The following is an 18,851-nucleotide window of genomic DNA, read 5'->3' as shown; positions in this document are numbered from 1 at the left end:
GTCATTCAGAGCAGAAAGAAAGAAAACCTTCTCTGTTTGCAAGAGAGACATGATTCTATAAGTAGAAATCCCAACATTTCTACCAAAAACTAGAATTAATGAGTTCTGCAAGATGGCAGGATACAAATTAAATGTATAAGAATCAATAGTATTTCTGTATACTAGCATTGAACACATAGACACCAAAATTTAAATATTAAGTACCATTTACAATTAAAAAATACTTAGGCATGATTTTACCTAAACACGTATGTTATTTATATGTTGAAAATTATATAACACTAATGAAAGAAATTAAAGGAAGATCTAAACGAATGGAGAGATACACCATGCTCATGAATTAGAAAATTCAACATAAGAAAGATGTTAAATTGCTATACAGGTTTAACACAATTCTTGTCAAAATCCCAATAATTTTTTTTTGTAGATAAAGACAAGATTATTTTAAAATTTACATGGGAAGGCAAAGAATCTAGAATATCTGTATTAGTTTTTTGGGCTGCCATAATAGAATACCACAAACTGAGTGACTTAAACAACAGAAATTTATTTTCTGAGCTTTCTCATAACCTTCAGGGGCTATCCATACCTCTCCCCTAGCTGCTATTTTTTTTTTAAGATTTTATTAATTTGACCGAGAGAGAGAGAGAGAGACAGTGAGAGCAGAAACACAATCAGAGGGAGTAGGGGAGGGAGAAGCAGGCTCATGCCAGAACCTGGGATCATGACCTGAGCCTAGCCACCCAGGTCCCTCCCCTAGCTTCTGGTGATTTTCCTTGGCTTATAGAAGAATCACCCAGTCTTTGCTTTCATCTTCACATGGAGTTCTTGCTGTATGCCTCCAAATTCCCACATTTTGTAAGGACACTGGCCATTAGATTAGGGACGACTATAATGACTTTTAACTTCATTACTTCTGTAAATTACAGACCCTATCTGCAAAAAAAGTCACATTCTGAAGTACTAGAAGTTAGGACTAGAACATATATTTCTTTGGAGGGGAGAGAATTCAACCCACAACAATAGCCAAAACAATTTTGAAAAAGAAGAATAATGGAACACCTTGGTGGCTCAGTGGGTTAAGCCTCTGCCTTTGGTTCAGGTCATGATCTCAGGGTTCTGGGATTGAGTCCCACATTGGGCTCTCTGCTCAGCAGGGAGGCTCCTTCCCCCTCTCTCTCTGCCTGCCTCTCTGCCTACCTCTGTCTGTCAAATAAGTAAATAAAATTAAAAAAAAAAAAAAGAAAAAAGAAAATGTGAGTAGTCTACTCAGTTTCTGTATTTATTATATGGCTATAGTGGTCAGGACTGTGTGTTAGAGGCTGAGGGATGAATGTATAAATCAACATAACAGAACAGAGAATCCAGAGATAGACCCTCACAAATCTGTAGAACTCATTTTTTATAAAGATACATTAACAGTTCAAGGAGGAAAGATAGCCTGTTCAACAAATGATGCTGGCATAATTGGACATCGAAAGGCAAAACAAGGAACCTCTACCTAAGTCCTGCAGTTTATATAGAAATTAATTGAAAATGGATCATAGACTTGAATTTAAATGTAAAATATAAAACTGTAAAACTTTTAGGAAATAAATAGAAAGCATTAGGGGTGGATATAGGTTTAAGCAAAGAGTTCTTAGACTTCACAGGATACACAAGATGTATAAAAAGAAAAATCAATGAATTGGACTTCATCAAAAGTGAAGACTGCTCTGTGAAAGACCCAATTAAAAGAAAGAAAACACAAGAACTTTTAAAACTCATCAGTAACAGAATGAACAGGCCCATTAGAAAAGGGCAGAAGACACAGACATTTCACCAAAGAGGATATATAAATGGAAAAATAAGCACATGAACAATGTTCACTTTATTAACCATTAGGGAAATGCAAATTAAAATCACAATATCAATTTACACACCTAACAGAATGGCCAAAATAAAACATGTGACAACACCAAATGTTTGTTCAGATGTCGAATTCATTTGTAATAGCCCCAAACTAGAAACAGCCCAGCTGCTCATTGCACATTCTCTTTATCAGTTCCACTCTGTGTTTATTATTGATATTCATATTGTTTACTCTACCGGTTACTTTTCTGTTATCGTTCTTAATCTTACCAAGATTTGACTGTTTTTTCTAGAGTCCTTGTCCCAGTGAATGATAGTTTTTCTTCAGATTTCCTCTGACTTCTTCGATAGAGTTCTCTTTCCATTTTCTTTCTGCCTGTCTGCTGCTCCTCTGGAGCAGCCTCCATTGTATCTTACTCTGGTCAGCCTCCATTATATTCTCATTACAGCTGTGAAAACTTAAGCCAAAGCATGTTACTACTCTGCTCACAGCCTTCCATTAGTTTTCCATTTCATCCAGAGAATAAGTAGCCAGATACTTTTTGATGTCAGCCCCATTTGATCTGGGTTTCTGTTTCCCCCCTGATCCCCTTCTCCTATTCGTCTTCCCTTCACTCAGCTGTTAGCCACACTGGTCTCTTAGCTGTTCCCAGTATATGCCAAACACTTTCTTTTTTAGGGCATTTGTAGTTGTTCCTTCTACTTGGGATTTTTTTTTGCTGTAGACAACTGTATGGTTCATACCTCAGGTCTTTGCTGAAAGGTCACTTTCAGCAAACAAGGAATCTCTTGTTTTCTTAAGACCATCCTTTTCAAGAGCTCTTACCCCAGCACTGAGACTCCTTTCAGCCTACCATGCTTTACTTTTGTTTATCTTTAGTCACAGATACTTTTTACTTACTTACTATGTCTCCCAACCAGAGTATAATCTCCATAAATGCATGGTTTTTTTTTCTCTTGTTCACTTGTTTTGTTCCCTTGTTTCCAGTGCCTAAAATGGATCATTAACTTTCTGAAGATTAGTAAATATTTTAGGCTTTGCCGGCCATATGGTTTCTGTCACAACTACTTAATTCTTGTTGGAAAACTAAAGCTGCCATAGACAATAAGTAAATGAATAGCATCCTGTGTTCCAATAAACTTTATTTAGGGACACCGGATTTTGAACTTCATATAATTTTATCAGCATGAAATACTGTTTTTTGTGTATTTTTTTAACCATTAAAAAATGTAAAATCTTTTGTTAGCTCATAGACATGAAAACAGGCCAGGCAATGGGCCTTACTTTGCTGACCCCTGAGTTAGGACAGCATTTGTAACTAATATACACTCATGAATGATCACCACCCCATACCCCCCACCAGGGAAACTCTATAATCTTTATGTAGATTTTTGTTTTTTGTTTCAGAAGAATATTACTTTCTTCAGTAAAATACTAGCCTTGAAACAATTTACTCTTTGCTGTTATTCTAGACATACACTCACCTTAGCTTCATAGATCATTTCAGGTTTGTTTTTTTTTTTTTTTTAAAGATTTTATTTATTTATTTGACAGATAGAGATCACAGGTAGGCAGCGAGGCAGGCAGAGAGAGAGAGAGGAGGAAGCAGGTTCCCCGCTGAGCGGAGAGCCCGATATGGGGCTCGATCCCAGGACCCTGGGATCATGACCTGAGCCGAAGGCAGAGGCTTTAACCCACTGAGCCACCCAGGCGCCCCATGGTTTGTTTTTTTTTTTAAGATTTTATTTATCTTTTTTTTTTTTAAGATTTTATTTATTTATTTGACCGACAGAGATCACAAGTAGACAGAGAGGCGGGCAGAGAGAGAGAGGAAGGGAAGCAGGCTCCACGCTGAGCAGAGAGCCTGATGTGGGGCTTGATCCCAGGACCCTGGGTTCATGACCTGAGCCGAAGGCAGAGGCTTTAATCCACTGAGCCACCCAGGCGCCCCTCATTTCAGGCTTTTAAAGGAAGCTTTAGAGTTTATTTTGTAGGTGAAATCCCTGAAGACCATGAATTAAATGATTTATAGGAATCAGAACCCTTTCTAAAAACTCATATTAGGGATAAAACTAAGGAGAGTAATTAATGTATTTGACCATTTTTAATGTTGGATTTCACTGTAATTTCAGTGAGAAATATATTTTATGTAAAAAAAATGTTAGGCTGTGTTGGTGTATATTACTCCAATTCTGATGAGACTTTTTTATCACACATATTTAAGTGATGGATTGTATTTCGTATTTTAAAACAAGAGGGATTAATGTGTTTCTTTTGTATTAGGATGAAAATAAATTAGCTCAGAATCAGAACAGTATGTATGCTATAACATGAATAGAAAGGATGCCAGAATGCAAAAAGTACAAATGTATGTGTTTCTGCCCCAAGAAAAAGATAAGAAAGCCTGATGGAATCTGGCATTATAGTTTTAAGATTGGGAAGCAGTGGGAACTTGTGTTTTTGATGTGATTCTTGATGCCTTGATGTCTTTCTCTCTTCACCAATAAAAAACCCTTCTCCAAAATAGATACACTCACTATTGGGCATATATTAGGATCTGTCAAGTCCTTCAATAATACTTTTTTACATTTTAAGGAATATGGTTTTCTCTAATATTTATAATCTGTAAATAGATAAGCATTTTATTTTACAATATTATCATTGATTTTCGTCTCTAGATATTCCCGTGTTTCCTACGATCACAGCCACTGTGACTTTTCAGGAGTTTCGTTATGATGAATTTGATGGCTCCATCTTTACTATACCTGATGACTATAAGGAAGACCCGAGCCGTTTTCCTGATCTTTAACTGACATGGAAAATGATGTCATCTAACCAAGGAAAGTAAAAGAATACAGAGATCCCAGAAGTAAATCCAAACAGAAGGGACAAATGTTCTGAGAAGAAAAGGGAATTACATTGAATCAACACATCAGTAATATGATATTATGAAACGGGCCTTTATAAAGAATTTCAGCAAGTTTCCTGATGTGCCATTTTCAGTCTTTTTAAAAATATACATATTATAAGTGTAATAGTTTGACACCTTAATGACCCTGCGTACTTCTTATGTAAAACAGCTATAAGTGCTGTGATTTGTTTTTAAAAATTTTTACACTTCTTGTTGAAATATATATGCATATAAATATATCTATATCTATATCTATATCTAAAACACTCCTGGACCATTAACATAAATTAAATGTCTTAAGAGATGTGAAGCCCTTTTAAACTTGTCATCTTATATTCAAGGTGACATTTACAAATATTCCTTCGAGCTTTGTTTTCATAAAATGTAAACTATGTAACATTATGTATAGTTTAGTAATTTGAATGTTTGTTCAATATAATGAACTAGAAGGAATGCAGTTTTCTGTAGATGAATGAACCAAATGGTAACCATTAAACAGTTGCATTTATATGTTGCAATACATTTCAGAAGGAGCGTTCACTCTGCAGGGAATAAGGTACCTCCTTTAGCACCTTAGTGCAATTCATTGTGGTGCTATTTGTTTTTACCTGAATTCTTTCTTCACTGGAAAATGTTTGTTACTAATCTTCCTTTCATAGGACCTCTATTTTTTTTTTTTTTCTAAACTTGAGTTTAAAAGTCCTTTTTGTGTTCACGATAAGGTATGGCTAGCATGTTTAAAGATATTCCTCTTCCAAATCTCAGCACTTTAAAACATAACTCCAAATTTTTAAACTTGCTTCCTAATAAGTGCAAATCATTCTGATTATTTTGTTTGTTTTTAATGGAATATGGATGCATTCATGTCAGTTTTAAAAAAACAACCCACATATTTTGGACATCCCTACATATTTAATGCTTTCAAAGTAAGATAAAACATTTTATATGCTAACAGAATATATTTGTTACAAGCTAAATTCCAGAAATATACACAGGATTGACAATTCCTACTGTTTATTTTTTTAAGTCATAAGAAAATATTTATTGATTTTAATCTCCAAAGTGAAATCATGCATTACTCATTTTTGCATTTAAAATTTTTCATATTTATTCCAAGATGGTTTGAAGGTCCAAGACTGAAAATAAATTAGGAAGAATAATGTATAACAGTCACAAAATGTTATGTTGTATTTAAAGAGCTTAGCTAAAGAAATGTTTTTTAAATGTATCCTGATAAATGTGTCAGAATGCATCTGTCAAATTTTGTAGAGTGACCAATAGTTTAAACTTTTTCCAGGATTTTAAATAATTTGAATGAATTTAGAGACTTTTATTGAAGAGAGGATTTATTTAAAAATCCAAAGCATCAACCATAAGAAAATTTTATAATAAACATCTTTAAAGCTGCATCTTCCATGCTGAAACATACTACATTGCATATGTTGACATTTTATTAAATACATTTTATAATGAAGTAATCATAGTTAAAAATTCAAAGACCAATTACTACCGTATGTGGGTCTGTTGAATTTTGTGGAAAGAGTTGGTAAACCCAGATTAGGTTTATTGAATAGAAGTTGATCCCTATTATTTTGGGAATGCTTGTTGATAAGTGACTTGGAGATTGAATTATCCTGTCTATGATTATTTGAAGTGTGAGACACTGAAGGGTAGTAATCACTGTTGCTTGTAGGCTCCCTGACTTTGTGGGAATATGGTATACTTCAGGAATATACTGCAGATTTTTTTCGCACGTACAGACAACTTAGTGGAGAAGAAACATGGTAAATTGCAGCTTGTGATTTATCAATTTCCTAAAAACTGTGAATATTTTGCTGGGGTACACTGGAGGTAGGAAGACTACTGAAAACTTTTGCACTTGGATTTTCTTTTTAACTCTTACCTTTTTCTTTCATAAAGAATAGTAGATTATCCATTCCAAAATGTCTTTTATCTGATCACAAAGAAAAGCAAATGTATCTCTTACGATGGTGAAAACAAGGTGTTAATTAATGCAAATAAACTTTTCACAATATTAGACTTTTCAAAATGTGCCTTTTAATCCAACTGATAAAGCTCTACGTATGCCATATTTCATGTAAGTAGATCAAAACAGCATATATTTTGATAATTGCACATGAAAATTTAGATTTTGTAGAAGTCCATAAAATTCTTTATGTCTTCCATTTGTGATTGAAGAAACTATTCAAACTTGGGAGACTATAAAATGGTCACCTTCAGTGGTCCTTCAGAAGTGCTCAGTATTCCTGCCACTAGTACTTATCTTCGAGAAAATTTTTCCCTAGAGACAATTTGCCTCTGTCTGTAGTATTCATACACAGTGAATTGTCAGATTTCGTAAAAGGGGCACATAAAGCAGATGCTATGATGACTTTGAGTACAGGTACATATGATGGTCTGGAAATTAACACATTTCAGAGAAGCTGACATCCAACAGAAGCTGAAAAGCTATGTATAGTTGACCCTTGAACAACATAGGGGCTAGGGGTGCGATGCACAGTCAAGAATCCATGTAACTTTTGATTTCCCCAAGACTTAACTACTAATAGCCTACTGTTAACTGGAAGCCTTACTGATAAAATTGTTCAACACATTTTGTGCATTATATTATATATTTTTACAATAGAGAAAAATGTTAAGAGAATCATAAAAGAAAATACATATATACAGTACTGTATGTAGTGTATCAGAAAAATCTGCATGTCAGTGGAGCTGCACAGTTCAAACCCTTGTTGTTCAAGTGTCAGCTATCGTTTCTTTCTCCTGCTTAGGACTGGTGTTGAGCCCCACTGACATAAAAATGGGTTTTCCTGGTGATAATCATGTAAATTGTTTATTCACACCTGAGGGGATGATGGTAAATGATTGTTTAGTGAGCCTTCTCCCCAGTTCTCAGTAATTCTAGGGTGAAGATCCTGTTTCGAGTCTACAAAAGGGAAGTAAATATTTTCAGGATATACTGAATTAAGGAATGCTTCCTGCTGCTTTCTTTTTAATTGGCAAATAACATGGTTCAGAAAAATTTCTAGTAGAAAACTAGGTGAATTTGAAGTCCTGCTACTAGTATTCTAGTCTTTAAAATTGAGTGAGAATTACTGATTAGCATGGAGCACAGTATTCCTCTGCTGTTAATTCTAGCAAAAAGTACCTTAACCATGTTTTGCAAAATTAACAAAATGCATCCTTACCAAAGTTGCTCTATTTCAAACTATGGGAAGTTTCAAAGATGACAGTGAAACTCACCCCAGAGGTAATTGCATAGAGAGTGTTAAATCACTTGTAAAGACAACAAAATTAAACTTGCTAAAAGCCCATAATTTGTATACTGTCAATTAGCAAAAATAACCCTTGCAAAGCATTTTGTTGTCAGAAATCTGGGGCAACAGGTGTCCTAGGCCACCATCTCATGTATTAATATATTTTTCAGATCATATGACCATCCTTATAGTAGCCAGTGATGAAATTTTGAAACTTTTATAGCTCAATTTACAATAGTACTTTAAGCCACAGTGGCACCTATGGTATGCAGAATTACAATTTCACATTTGCCATAGGACCTATAAATACTGAAGCAAAATCTCCTAAGTGTTTTAAAGGAAGGCACTTGACAATCATTCCTGAATTTGTGTTTTGCTGGTGTAAATGACTAGCCTGGAGTTAAAACTTTGTGTAATATAAAAAAATAATAAACCCCCCACTTATATTATCTGTACATCCCAGAGAGTTCTCGGTCACTAATGTTGTCCAACGACAACTGGCTGAGGTGTTTTAAATAATGAATGTGGGTAGCACTGGAATTCTGTAGGGCAGAAGGGAAGCAGAAATTTTGTAGTTTATATACAATGTGGCTTCTCTGCTGACCCCTGTGGGATGATGAAGTGGTAGCAGGGCCTACAATTGCCTCACCTTCCCCTAGATCCTCCCTCAGCTTCTCAGACTAATGTGCCAGCGGGTGTTTACCTTCACGAGGAAGGGTCCTGGCTTCCTTAGGACAACTCTGCCACTGAGGTCAGAAGAAAATAAGACCTGACTCAAGTTTCAGCCCATCCTTGTGGGCTCTGGCTCTTGCTTTGGTTCCATCTATTCTTACTTCTCCAACTATCCGTCTTCTCTTGTAGACTGCCTGTGGGCTTTAATCTCCAGCATCAGATACAAAGATGGCAAACACCTTTGAGACTAATTAAGCAGCCCTCACAGTTAAGGCCAAACCTCTGTAATAAAGGTTGTTTCTAATGATTCTGCTCCTTTGAACACTTATAAGAAAAACATTTTTAACCTACATGGTGCTTGTCTTCCAAAACTTTTATTTAAGTAAGCAAATTTTAACTTTTTCACAGTGAATGAAAAAAGGCAGTTTTTACATTTGGTAATTAAAAAAAGGCAGTTTTTGGGACGCCTGGGTGGCTCAGTTGGTTAAGCGGCTGCCTTTGGCTCAGGTCATGATCCCAGCGTCCTGGGATCGAGTCCCACATTGGGCTCCTTGCTCATCAGGGAGCCTGCTTCTCCCTCTGCCTCTGCCTGCCATTCTGTCTGCCTGTGCTTGCTCTCTCTCCCTCTCTCTCTCTCTGACAAATAAATAAATAAAATCTTAAAAAAAAAAAAAAAGGCAGTTTTTACATTTGGTTTATCAATAAAATTGTATCTTGAGATAACTGGAAAAATGATATTAACCCTTATTTGGAACATTCCAGACGTGACCCTGGACTTTTAATTTCTATGCACAAATCATACATCAGCTAACTAGCTTTCTTAAAAAAAAAAAAAAAAAAAGACATGAAACATTTTAGTGACAGTGCACTGGGAAGAAAAAAAAAAAACTTACACGGTGATAACTTTTGAAAAGAATGGGAACATGTCACTTCCCTGATTTGTCTAAGAACATCATTATAAACAAATTAGTTCTGTCAGATCCTTTCTCTGTGAATTCTTTACCAGTTACATCTACTATACACTTTGTATATTCTTACAAAATTCCCACTGGTAAATTAGCATGGTTTACACCTGAGTTATTTTGCTGAAGAATGTCTGAATGCATTGTATATAGACTTTGACATTATAAAATGAAAATAGCAACAAAAATAATAAAACTAAATAAAACAGACTCAATCTGCAACTCCAGATTGGTCCCATTTAGAATGGTGCTCCTGATAATAAAGCCTTAATAATAGACACATTCTGGATGCTTTTAAAAATACCAGTAGCATTTCTGCTACATCCATATTTAGCTAAAATAAATACAAGCAAATGTACTTGATTACAGAGAATTTATATAGAACATGGATGAAATTCATTAGCTTAGAGACACAATTTACAATTTCAATTCCAGTTTGAAAGATGTTTACCAATCTTCAAACAGCATGGCCCCCTAGGTATACAACATAGTGCCCAACTGGAGAAATTGGTAGTTTTGCTGGAGAAGTTGGTGTGTCCATGCTGATACCAACAGAACCTTATTCAACTCTAGGAAGCGACACCAAGATTAAGAAAATTTACTGTTCTAGTGAAGTCCAGTTTGATTTTCTTTTCCCCAAGCACCTAACATTTTCCTATGCTCTACACAGTATATAATCACTAGGCTTATCCAAAATCCACCTTCACAAAAAGGAAAACATACCTTCTCAAAGCTCTATCTGTGCACAATTTATCTTAGAGCTTCTGCTAAAACATTTCCCCAAATTATTGTATACTTTTGAAAAGCTCCATGATCAAATGCCAAGTAGCATGTACTGACCCAGGCACGGGGCTACATTGTTAGTTTCTAACGACCAAAACACATGGTAAAGTAGATGCTACTCCCATTTTAGATTGGAAAATGAAGAAACAGGTATCCTACCTATAAATGAAGCCAAAATTCATGACCAGACTCTCATACAGCCTACTTCTCATTTATTGTTGAAGAATTTTTTTTTTTAAAGAATTTATTTATTTATTTGACAGAGAGAGATCACAAGTAGGCAGAGAGGCAGGCAGAGAGAGAGGGAGAAGCAGGCTCCCTGCTGAGCAGAGAGCCTGATGCGGGACTCGATCCCAGGACCCTGAGATCATGACCTGAGCCGAAGGCAGAGGCTTAACCCACTGAGCCACCCAGGCGCCCTATTGTTGAAGAATTTAAGTAAATAAATAGGACAAACATTTTTCTAATAAAACCACGTTTATTTTTTATCATTTTTACTACCAAATACAGAACAAAACTCAAGCGTGGAGGCAGTATTCACTTGATTTTAACTGATTATGTGTTAAAGGCTTATGTCCCAGTACAACCCTACCTTTGTGCATAAAATGTTCACTGAAAAATAACCTAAGTGTGGATTCCCTTCACTGTTAGCATCTTAAGTCCGTGACATTATTTTAAAGCCAAAAATTTCTTGCTTTTTAAAGTTAGTATATATTTGTATTCAGAGATTAAGTGAGGGAATAGGCTTTAATATTAGGTTTAACCATGTGAAACTGCCAATATTACTTGTTTTTTCACTTACAAAAATGGCAGGGTCATATGGTTCAAACTTTATCTACTAAAAAAGTTTTTGAAAGTTTAAACAAATGTCATTTGTGTTCAATTTTGTGTTTAAAAAAGTGCAATGATTAACAGAGGGCTGTTACTAGAACTTCTTACTCACTATAGACAAAATTCCTTTTGATAAAATCTTTAAAAAGCTACTTACTACAAACTGTAAAAACAATGCTGCTTTTCTATATGGCATTTCAAAGTTAAAAAAAAATTATACTCAAACTTGCATAAAAGCTACAATTCCAAGTCTCATTTCCTCCCATAATGCCAGCCACTCAAACACTACTCAAGAGTATTTCATAAAATGAATAAATATACTATTTAGTACTGTACAGTAGATACATACCATTGACAATTTCTATACTATTCCAGAAAAGGCAAATATTTATATTTCACTGAAAATAGAAATTTACTAGATATAGGTGGGATCATTTATCCTAAAGTTCACTGCTTTACTCGACCCCATTCCTACACCCAGAATATGAGAAATAAAATTACACTAAGACTGCTTTCGATAGAAATAAAGCCAAATTTAACAATTCTGATGGCAACTCATTGGTACAGTGATGGAATTCATCTTACTATATTTAAATATGTGGATTGAAAGGGGAGAGATCTTGATTTGTAAAATGAATGAGGTAAATGTCTTACATTCAACAGCGTAAATAAATACAAATACAGTTTTACAGGAACATGAACATAAGTTTAAGGGTTTTATTATCAAAGTCTTGTAAAACAATTTCAGAAACTGTACATCAACATGGCACAGACTGTAGCCTACTTTTGTTTATACTGCACAAAAGTGAAGCTTGAAATTCCTGTAACTAAGAAAACAGTTGCCTAACTACTTTGCATTTAACATGAATCACTGTGTGCATAAGATTACTACTGCAGTAACAGTAACACAAATTTATTGGTTTTATACAACTTGAGATCAAATAAAAAGTACATAATCAAGTAGATTTGTCTTATTTTAAAAGCATATGAAGGTCAATTTAAAATGCACTACCCCCTTTTTCCAACACTGAAATTAAAACAAATTAATAAAAGAGTGGAAAATTGAAAATCAGGACAAGAGAAAACTTTCTTTTACAGATGGACTCAGGATAGGCAGCTTTCACTGATGTAGATGTGGAATAAATTATTTCAGGAAAAAAAATTCCCAAACACCTTATGAGAAAGTATACAACTCTACTTCAAAATATGCTATTTACTCACTGCCAAAGACAGTTTCATTTGAAATCTTGTTTCTGTAATTAAAGCCTAATCAGCCATCAAAAAAGGTTAGTGCATATATAACCTTTCAAAGTTAAACAAAAGCCACAAAAATTTAGCCACAAGGCTTAAAGGATTATCTTCAGATGTAACTATAAGAATGTTAATCTGTCATGTCAACAAACAAGACCATAAGTAGATCCATCATGTTGGAGGATTTTAATGACATTTAGGATATTCCTGCCACAATGAACATGCAATCAGTGCATTCCCTACATGGCTCTATTACGGCAATGAATCAAATTCTAGAAATACTATAAGTGAACTTACTTAATAAAGGAGATCATACAACATAAACAATCCATGCCTGCTGTAGATGCATGCAGCTTTTGATTTTTGTTATGAAGCAGCACCAGAATAGTAAAACTGCTTGGTTACTCAATCAGATTTCACCATGTCAAGAATTGGTTATTCATGTATCATTTTCTAAAAGCTTTTGGATGTAAATAACTAATATCAGTATCAGGAGCTTTATAACCATTTATAACTCAGAGCTGTATACATCTAGGTTTGAGATGAACAAATATAGCATTAAGAAATCACACAAAGGAATGACACTGATGCATGTATACAGTTGGATTCCCACAGAGGCAATATTCAGTCACTCATATCCATGTCTTCTTCATGATGATCATCCCCATTCACTTTGGATTCTCTTAGTGAATCACCAGTTCCCTTTTCCACAGAGCATTCTTTTGTTTTAGGGGAACTTGGTTCTGCTGGCTTCTTCTCCTCTTTTTTCTCTTTCTCGCTGTCATACCCTTGTTCCTCTTCATCGTAGTCCCGTGTAACCTGCTTTGCCAAGGAGAATAAAAAAAGTAAACGTCTTCCCAGAAAAATCGCTTCTTAAAAATTACCAGCACTACCCCAAATACCAAAGTAAATTAGTTTGTAAACATACTTTTACATCTTTATCACTCTCTGATTTTCTTTCCCGATCCTTTTCCTTATCTTTACTTTTTTTCTTCTTGCTTGTTGATCGTTCTCTTTCATCTCGGCTTCTTTCTTTGTCTTTATCTTTTTTCTTCTCCTTTTTATGTCTAGAATGACAGTAAAATATTCTCAAAAAAGATGCTTTAAAGGAACCACTCAAGAAGTTTCACCCTTAAGAGTAGCAGTAGGTTTAAACTTGTTCAGACGGTGACTCTGACCCAAGTTCACATGATATGAAGAACAACAAAGACCCGTTTCAAAACGCCAGATACAAGCTGTGCACTAGTGATACAGGCAAGATGACTGTAACTGGTTACAGGTCTAAAATGCCTGATCCTAAACACTTTTTATAATAACACAGTCTCAAGCAGAAAGGAAATGTATCAGCATATTCTTACGCACTTTAATTTTTGAAAAGGAAGAAAAAGCCAAGGAGAGTTTTTAAAATAAAAACTGACAGCTTCTGAAATGTAGAAAGTACAGATCCATAGCACCAACATTCTTACCTTCTAGGAGACGGTGAGCGAGACAATTTTCTTTTAGGTGACCTAGGCTTTTTAGGAGATCTTGTGCCACTCCTACTTCGTCGTCGTCGTCTCTCTCTAGAACCACAAATGTGCAAACTAGATTTTAAAATACAGTATTATCTAAAAAATGCAGACACATCATGGCAGATGGTGTCTACTGAAGGAGATCCACTAGGAACTTCAACAGCAGGATCTGATAACTAAAAATCCATTTTCTTTTTTATTTTGTTTTAGAGACTTCATTTTTAAGTAATCTCTACACCCAATGTGGGGCCTGAACAAAACACCGAGATCAAGAATCGCCTACTCTTCTGACTAAGCCAGCGGGCACCCCTGAAAGACCCATTTTCAAATACTGTTTTGAGCTGAAGAATCAAATGAGTAATTCTTTCACAAACTATATGATTTTCCTTTCATGCCTTCAAGAAACCCCTAACTTGTGGCAATTCTTAAAGACAGAACTTCTGGGATCCCTGGGTGGCTCAGTAAGTTAAGTGTTTGCCTTCAGCTCAGGTCATGATCCTAGGCTCCTGGCATCGAGCCTTGCATGAGGCTCGGTTACCAGGGAGGTTCTCTTCTCCCTCTTCCTCTGCTGCTTCCCCTGCCTGTGCTCTTGCACTCCCTCCCCCAAATGAATAAATAAAATCTTAAAAAAAAAAAAAAAGATTAAAGTTTTAATTCAGGAAGGAAAAACAGTCTGAAGCAAACTATTTCAGATCTCAGTTTTAACAGTGGCCAGAACAGGTATAAGATAATATGCCATGATATAAAAGTCAATTGCTAATAAAATCCAAAAAAATTACTTTTATTAGGTAAAATTCAGGTAGAGTTAGTAGTAACAAAGATCAAACTGACTCCCTTCAAAAAATGATGCTCCCCCCAACCATGCTTTGAGCAATTAGTTTTAAAATGCATATAGCATTTCCCCTTTCCTTAAAATTGTGGCCTTTTTCTTTTTTAATATTCTGCTTCTGTCACTATTCTCAAAAATTTTAGAACTTGCAAGATGGCCATTATTACAATTTAGGCACAAGGAAATAATAAAAAATGAAACCCCACACTTTTGGTTGGTTTTTTAAAGCTTTTCCTTTAACTTACCAGCCCTCTGTGACCTCCCCTGGCAGAAACATTACACACAATCTTGCATTCATCAAATATTAAGTCTGTCAAGTCTGTACACCTCCTATTTTTTGCTACTGCTCTGTGTAACCAAAACTCAAAATACCCTAGATGAAAGAGATGTTTTGTATTTGTGTCCCTGTATAGACTGTAGCACAACTGAAAACATATCAAGTACATAATTAAAACTTAACAGAATACACCTTAACTTAGAATAATCCGATTATTAAAGTAGGATAAGGTGCTTATAAAAGTACCTTAAGTAAAACAACAGCAAAAAAAAAAAAAAAAAAAGCCTCCAGTTTTCAAGGTAAGAACATGTATGTTGCCATCCCACCTTTTATGCCCCTTTCCTACCTATGTATTCTGTAGACCTGGTTTAGCATTTCCTTAAGCACTCACACCTAGTTTAATTTCTTGTTTGCATATTTACCTTTAAGAAACTATCACCCTGGTAAAAAACCCTTTAAGTATTCATGCCAACCGCTGATCTATTTCGTCTTTATAGATTTAACTACTCTGGACATTTCATATAAATGGAATCATACACAATACGTGGTCCTTTGTGACTTTCATCTGTCCTATGTTTTCAAGGCTCTTCCCTATTAAAGCATCTATCAGTACACTTTGTTTTCACTGCTGAACAATATTCCACTGTATGAATACATACCATTTTGTTTACCCATGTTAATTAATGGACATTTGGGTCGACTTCTGGATTAACATGAACAATGCAGAAGTTTTTGTGCGGACACTGTTTTCACTTCTCCCAGGTATACCCCTGGGACTAAAACTGCTGTGTCAAGAAATTCTAACTTTAAAAAAAAAATTTATTTATTTATTTGACAGAGAGAGAGAGAGAGATCACAAGTAGGCAGAGAGGCAGGCAGAGAGAGGGGAGGAAGCAGGCTCCCCACTGAGCAGAGAGCCTGATGCGGGGCTTGATCCCAGGACTCTGGGATCATGACCTGAGCTGAAGGCAGAGGCTTAACGTACTGAGCCACCCAGGTGCCCCAAGAAATTCTAACTTTTTAAAGAATTGCCAAACAGTTTTCCAAAGTGTCTGTCCCATTTTTCGTTCATACCAGCAATGTACAGAGTTCCAATTTCTCCACATCCTCACCAACCACTAATTGTATTTTTAAAAAAATATTACCATCCTAGTGGGTGTGAAGTGGTTCTGATTTGCAGCATTTCCTTCATGACTAATGCCAAACATCTTTTCAAAAGCTTAGTGGACATGTGCCTATCTCTGATGAAGCTATCTTTGCCCATTTTTATACTTATCTATGATTTTTCAATGTTCTAGATAACAAGTTCCTTACTAGCTTATATATAATTTGCAAATATTTTCTAGCATTCTGGATTATCTTTACCCTCTAGATAGTGTTCTTTGAAACACATGCTTTTAGGATCGGTTTCCAATTTACTTATATTTTTCTGCTTATACTTTTGGTGTCATTTAGGAAACCACTGCCAAATTCAAGGCCATAAAGATTTAATTCTATGTTTTCTTCTAGCAGGTTTTAGTTTAGATTTTATATTTAGGTCTTTCATCCACTAAATTACTTTAACCCACTGAGCCACCCAGGAACCCCAACTAAATTACTTTATATATATGAAGTGGGAACCTCCTAGTGAATTTGAACATCAAGATTAAAGAATACTGCAGCAAGTCATGTGTAAATGAGACTGGAAGAAAATGGAAGTAGCCAGCCTTACTACTAGCAAATGTATTCTATATTAAGAGTGAAAAATAGATTTTCTGTGGAGTAAAGTTGAAACACTGAATTTTCACTAGCAGATTAAAGACATAATTACTAGTCTAAGAATGATACAAATTGGAACTTACATGGCCTCTCATTTTATCAATAATGACTATATATGTGGATATTTTAAACATGACTTAGAATAATGAAATGAATTTACTATAGTAATTCAGTATAATATTATTAACCATAAAAACTTAATCAGGATGTGAAATGTATATGGCAAACATAAAACCTGACCTCTGTTGAATTCCATGTCATTTCAATTGTAACACCATAACATATTAAGTAAAAAGAACTTTCAATTATTCTTCACAAATTGCTTTTAAAAAATTTCAACAATGAAGTATGTACTATGTATTGGAAAACATTTAATGCTCACGGCCTACTGACATTCTTGCAAACAGGGTTGCAAAAGGTACCAAGAACTCAAAATGCCACTTCTTACCTGCTTGCACTTCTGGAACGTCTGGCTGTGCTGTAACTTTTTGGTGGTGTTTTGGAACGTTTCTTTTCTTTGTCTTCTTTCTTTTTGTCTCTAATAAATGAACAAAATTTACAAATGCATTAGAAGATTCAGTGAATATAAATACAGCAACGACAAATAAAAACAGAAGCAGAATGAAATCTAATCCCATTCTTGAAACATGAATATTCTTATAGAAACGTAATAATAGCTTAAGGGCATATTTAGTAAATAAAAATCATTTCCTGCTATTCCACATAAAACTTCTCTCCAAAAGAGCAAAACAGACTATGTGATGAAAAAAAATATACAGGATGTTGTCTAATTTCTTGGTATGTCTGGCAAACACCAACATTTATTTATTTATTTATTATTAAAAGATTTTATTTAATTGTCAGAGAGACAGAGGAGAGAACATATAAGCAGGGGGAGTGGCAAGTAGAGGGAGAAGCAGGCTCCCTGTCGAGCAAGGAATTGGGGATCATGACCTGAGCCAAAGGCAGATGCTTAACTGAGTCACCCCCGGTGTCCCAACACCAATAGTTTTAATAATTGTCTCCAGGCTCTTCAACACCCCGTCTTCTCTCAGCAGATTACCAATTTCCCCACCTACTATGACTCTGTGTCCTCTACTGTCAGGCCAGCACCCACAAAGCACTACCAGATTTAACGACTACTATTACCAATATTCTTCCAAAGTACATACCCCATTATGTTGTTAACCTTTACCATGGACCAAGACAACTGTCTACTTTTTTCCCCTGCTATATATTCTATGCTATTCAGTACTATCAGAAAAATATCTCATCTCAATGGAATATTACTATACATACTTCAATTCTAAATCTTTTTAGAGATTCTTGTAAATTTACTTTTATTTCCTACATCATTTTTTCCTCCTAGATTACCATTCTCCCCGACTCTGCACAAAAGGTAATCGATGTATTTGTTGAATGAGAAGTCCTTCACTCCCACAGACATACATACCTATAGTCAACTATAATGGTAGAGATTAAAGTATCCCTTTTGTTTTTCTAAGCTAATCCCTATAGCTCCTATTTCTGTCCTTTTCTTCTTTGGTCACCCTGCTGCCATCAGTTACCCCCTCCCCTTTGTTCCTGTCTTTATAATTTCTGATTACTGTTACTTTCCCTCAAGGATACTCAGTCATGTTTCCACAAACTGATCCTCTATCAGAAATCTTTTCTAAGTGCAAATCTGAAAAGAGTAGTAACTCCCTGTTCCGTAACTTTTCCATCTCTTCCCACTGCTTCCTGGATCAGGTACAAACTCCTTCGTGAGAACAACACAGCCTTCTGTGTGTCATCTGTCTTCCTACACTTTACCGACCTTATTTCCTAGCCACCCCCCATACCAAAATACTTGCCATTCCAAGAATTTATGCTAATTTTTAAAAAAAAAAATTTTTTTAAGATTTTATTTATTTATTTGACAGAGAGAGATCACAAG

The 18,851-nt window shown here is 35.2% G+C and overlaps 2 protein-coding genes across 13 annotated transcripts in view; one reads left to right on the top strand and one right to left on the bottom strand.

The window, feature by feature from the left end:
* LOC111143603 (ankyrin repeat domain 13C) overlaps nucleotides 1-6,798 on the top strand; it is a 96,075-nt gene extending 89,277 nt beyond the window's left edge. The window contains exon 13 of the mRNA XM_022497437.1: nucleotides 4,531-6,798. Coding sequence (XP_022353145.1) covers nucleotides 4,531-4,661 — 131 coding nt within the window. The 3' untranslated portion in view covers nucleotides 4,662-6,798. The remainder of the gene's footprint in view (nucleotides 1-4,530) is intronic.
* A 5,194-nt stretch (nucleotides 6,799-11,992) lies between these two features.
* Nucleotides 11,993-18,851, bottom strand: part of LOC111142785 (serine and arginine rich splicing factor 11) — a 43,689-nt gene continuing 36,830 nt past the window's right edge. For 7 of the 12 annotated variants that reach the window (XM_022496079.1, XM_022496089.1, XM_022496085.1 and 4 more), the window contains 4 exons: nucleotides 17,364-17,453; nucleotides 14,007-14,123; nucleotides 13,469-13,607; nucleotides 11,993-13,362 (listed from right to left, as the gene is read on the bottom strand). In XM_022496079.1, coding sequence (XP_022351787.1) covers nucleotides 13,165-13,362; nucleotides 13,469-13,607; nucleotides 14,007-14,123; nucleotides 17,364-17,453 — 544 coding nt within the window. In that variant the 3' untranslated portion in view covers nucleotides 11,993-13,164. The remainder of the gene's footprint in view (nucleotides 13,363-13,468; nucleotides 13,608-14,006; nucleotides 14,124-17,363; nucleotides 17,454-18,851) is intronic. The other 5 variants (XM_022496081.1, XM_022496088.1, XM_022496091.1 and 2 more) reach the window with 3 other exon arrangements.

This window comes from Enhydra lutris, unplaced genomic scaffold (genome assembly GCF_002288905.1).
Source record: "Enhydra lutris kenyoni isolate GAN:26980312 unplaced genomic scaffold, ASM228890v2 scaffoldscaffold9, whole genome shotgun sequence".
Taxonomy (NCBI): Eukaryota; Metazoa; Chordata; class Mammalia; order Carnivora; family Mustelidae; genus Enhydra; species Enhydra lutris.
This window is presented reverse-complemented; position numbering and strand designations above follow the sequence as displayed.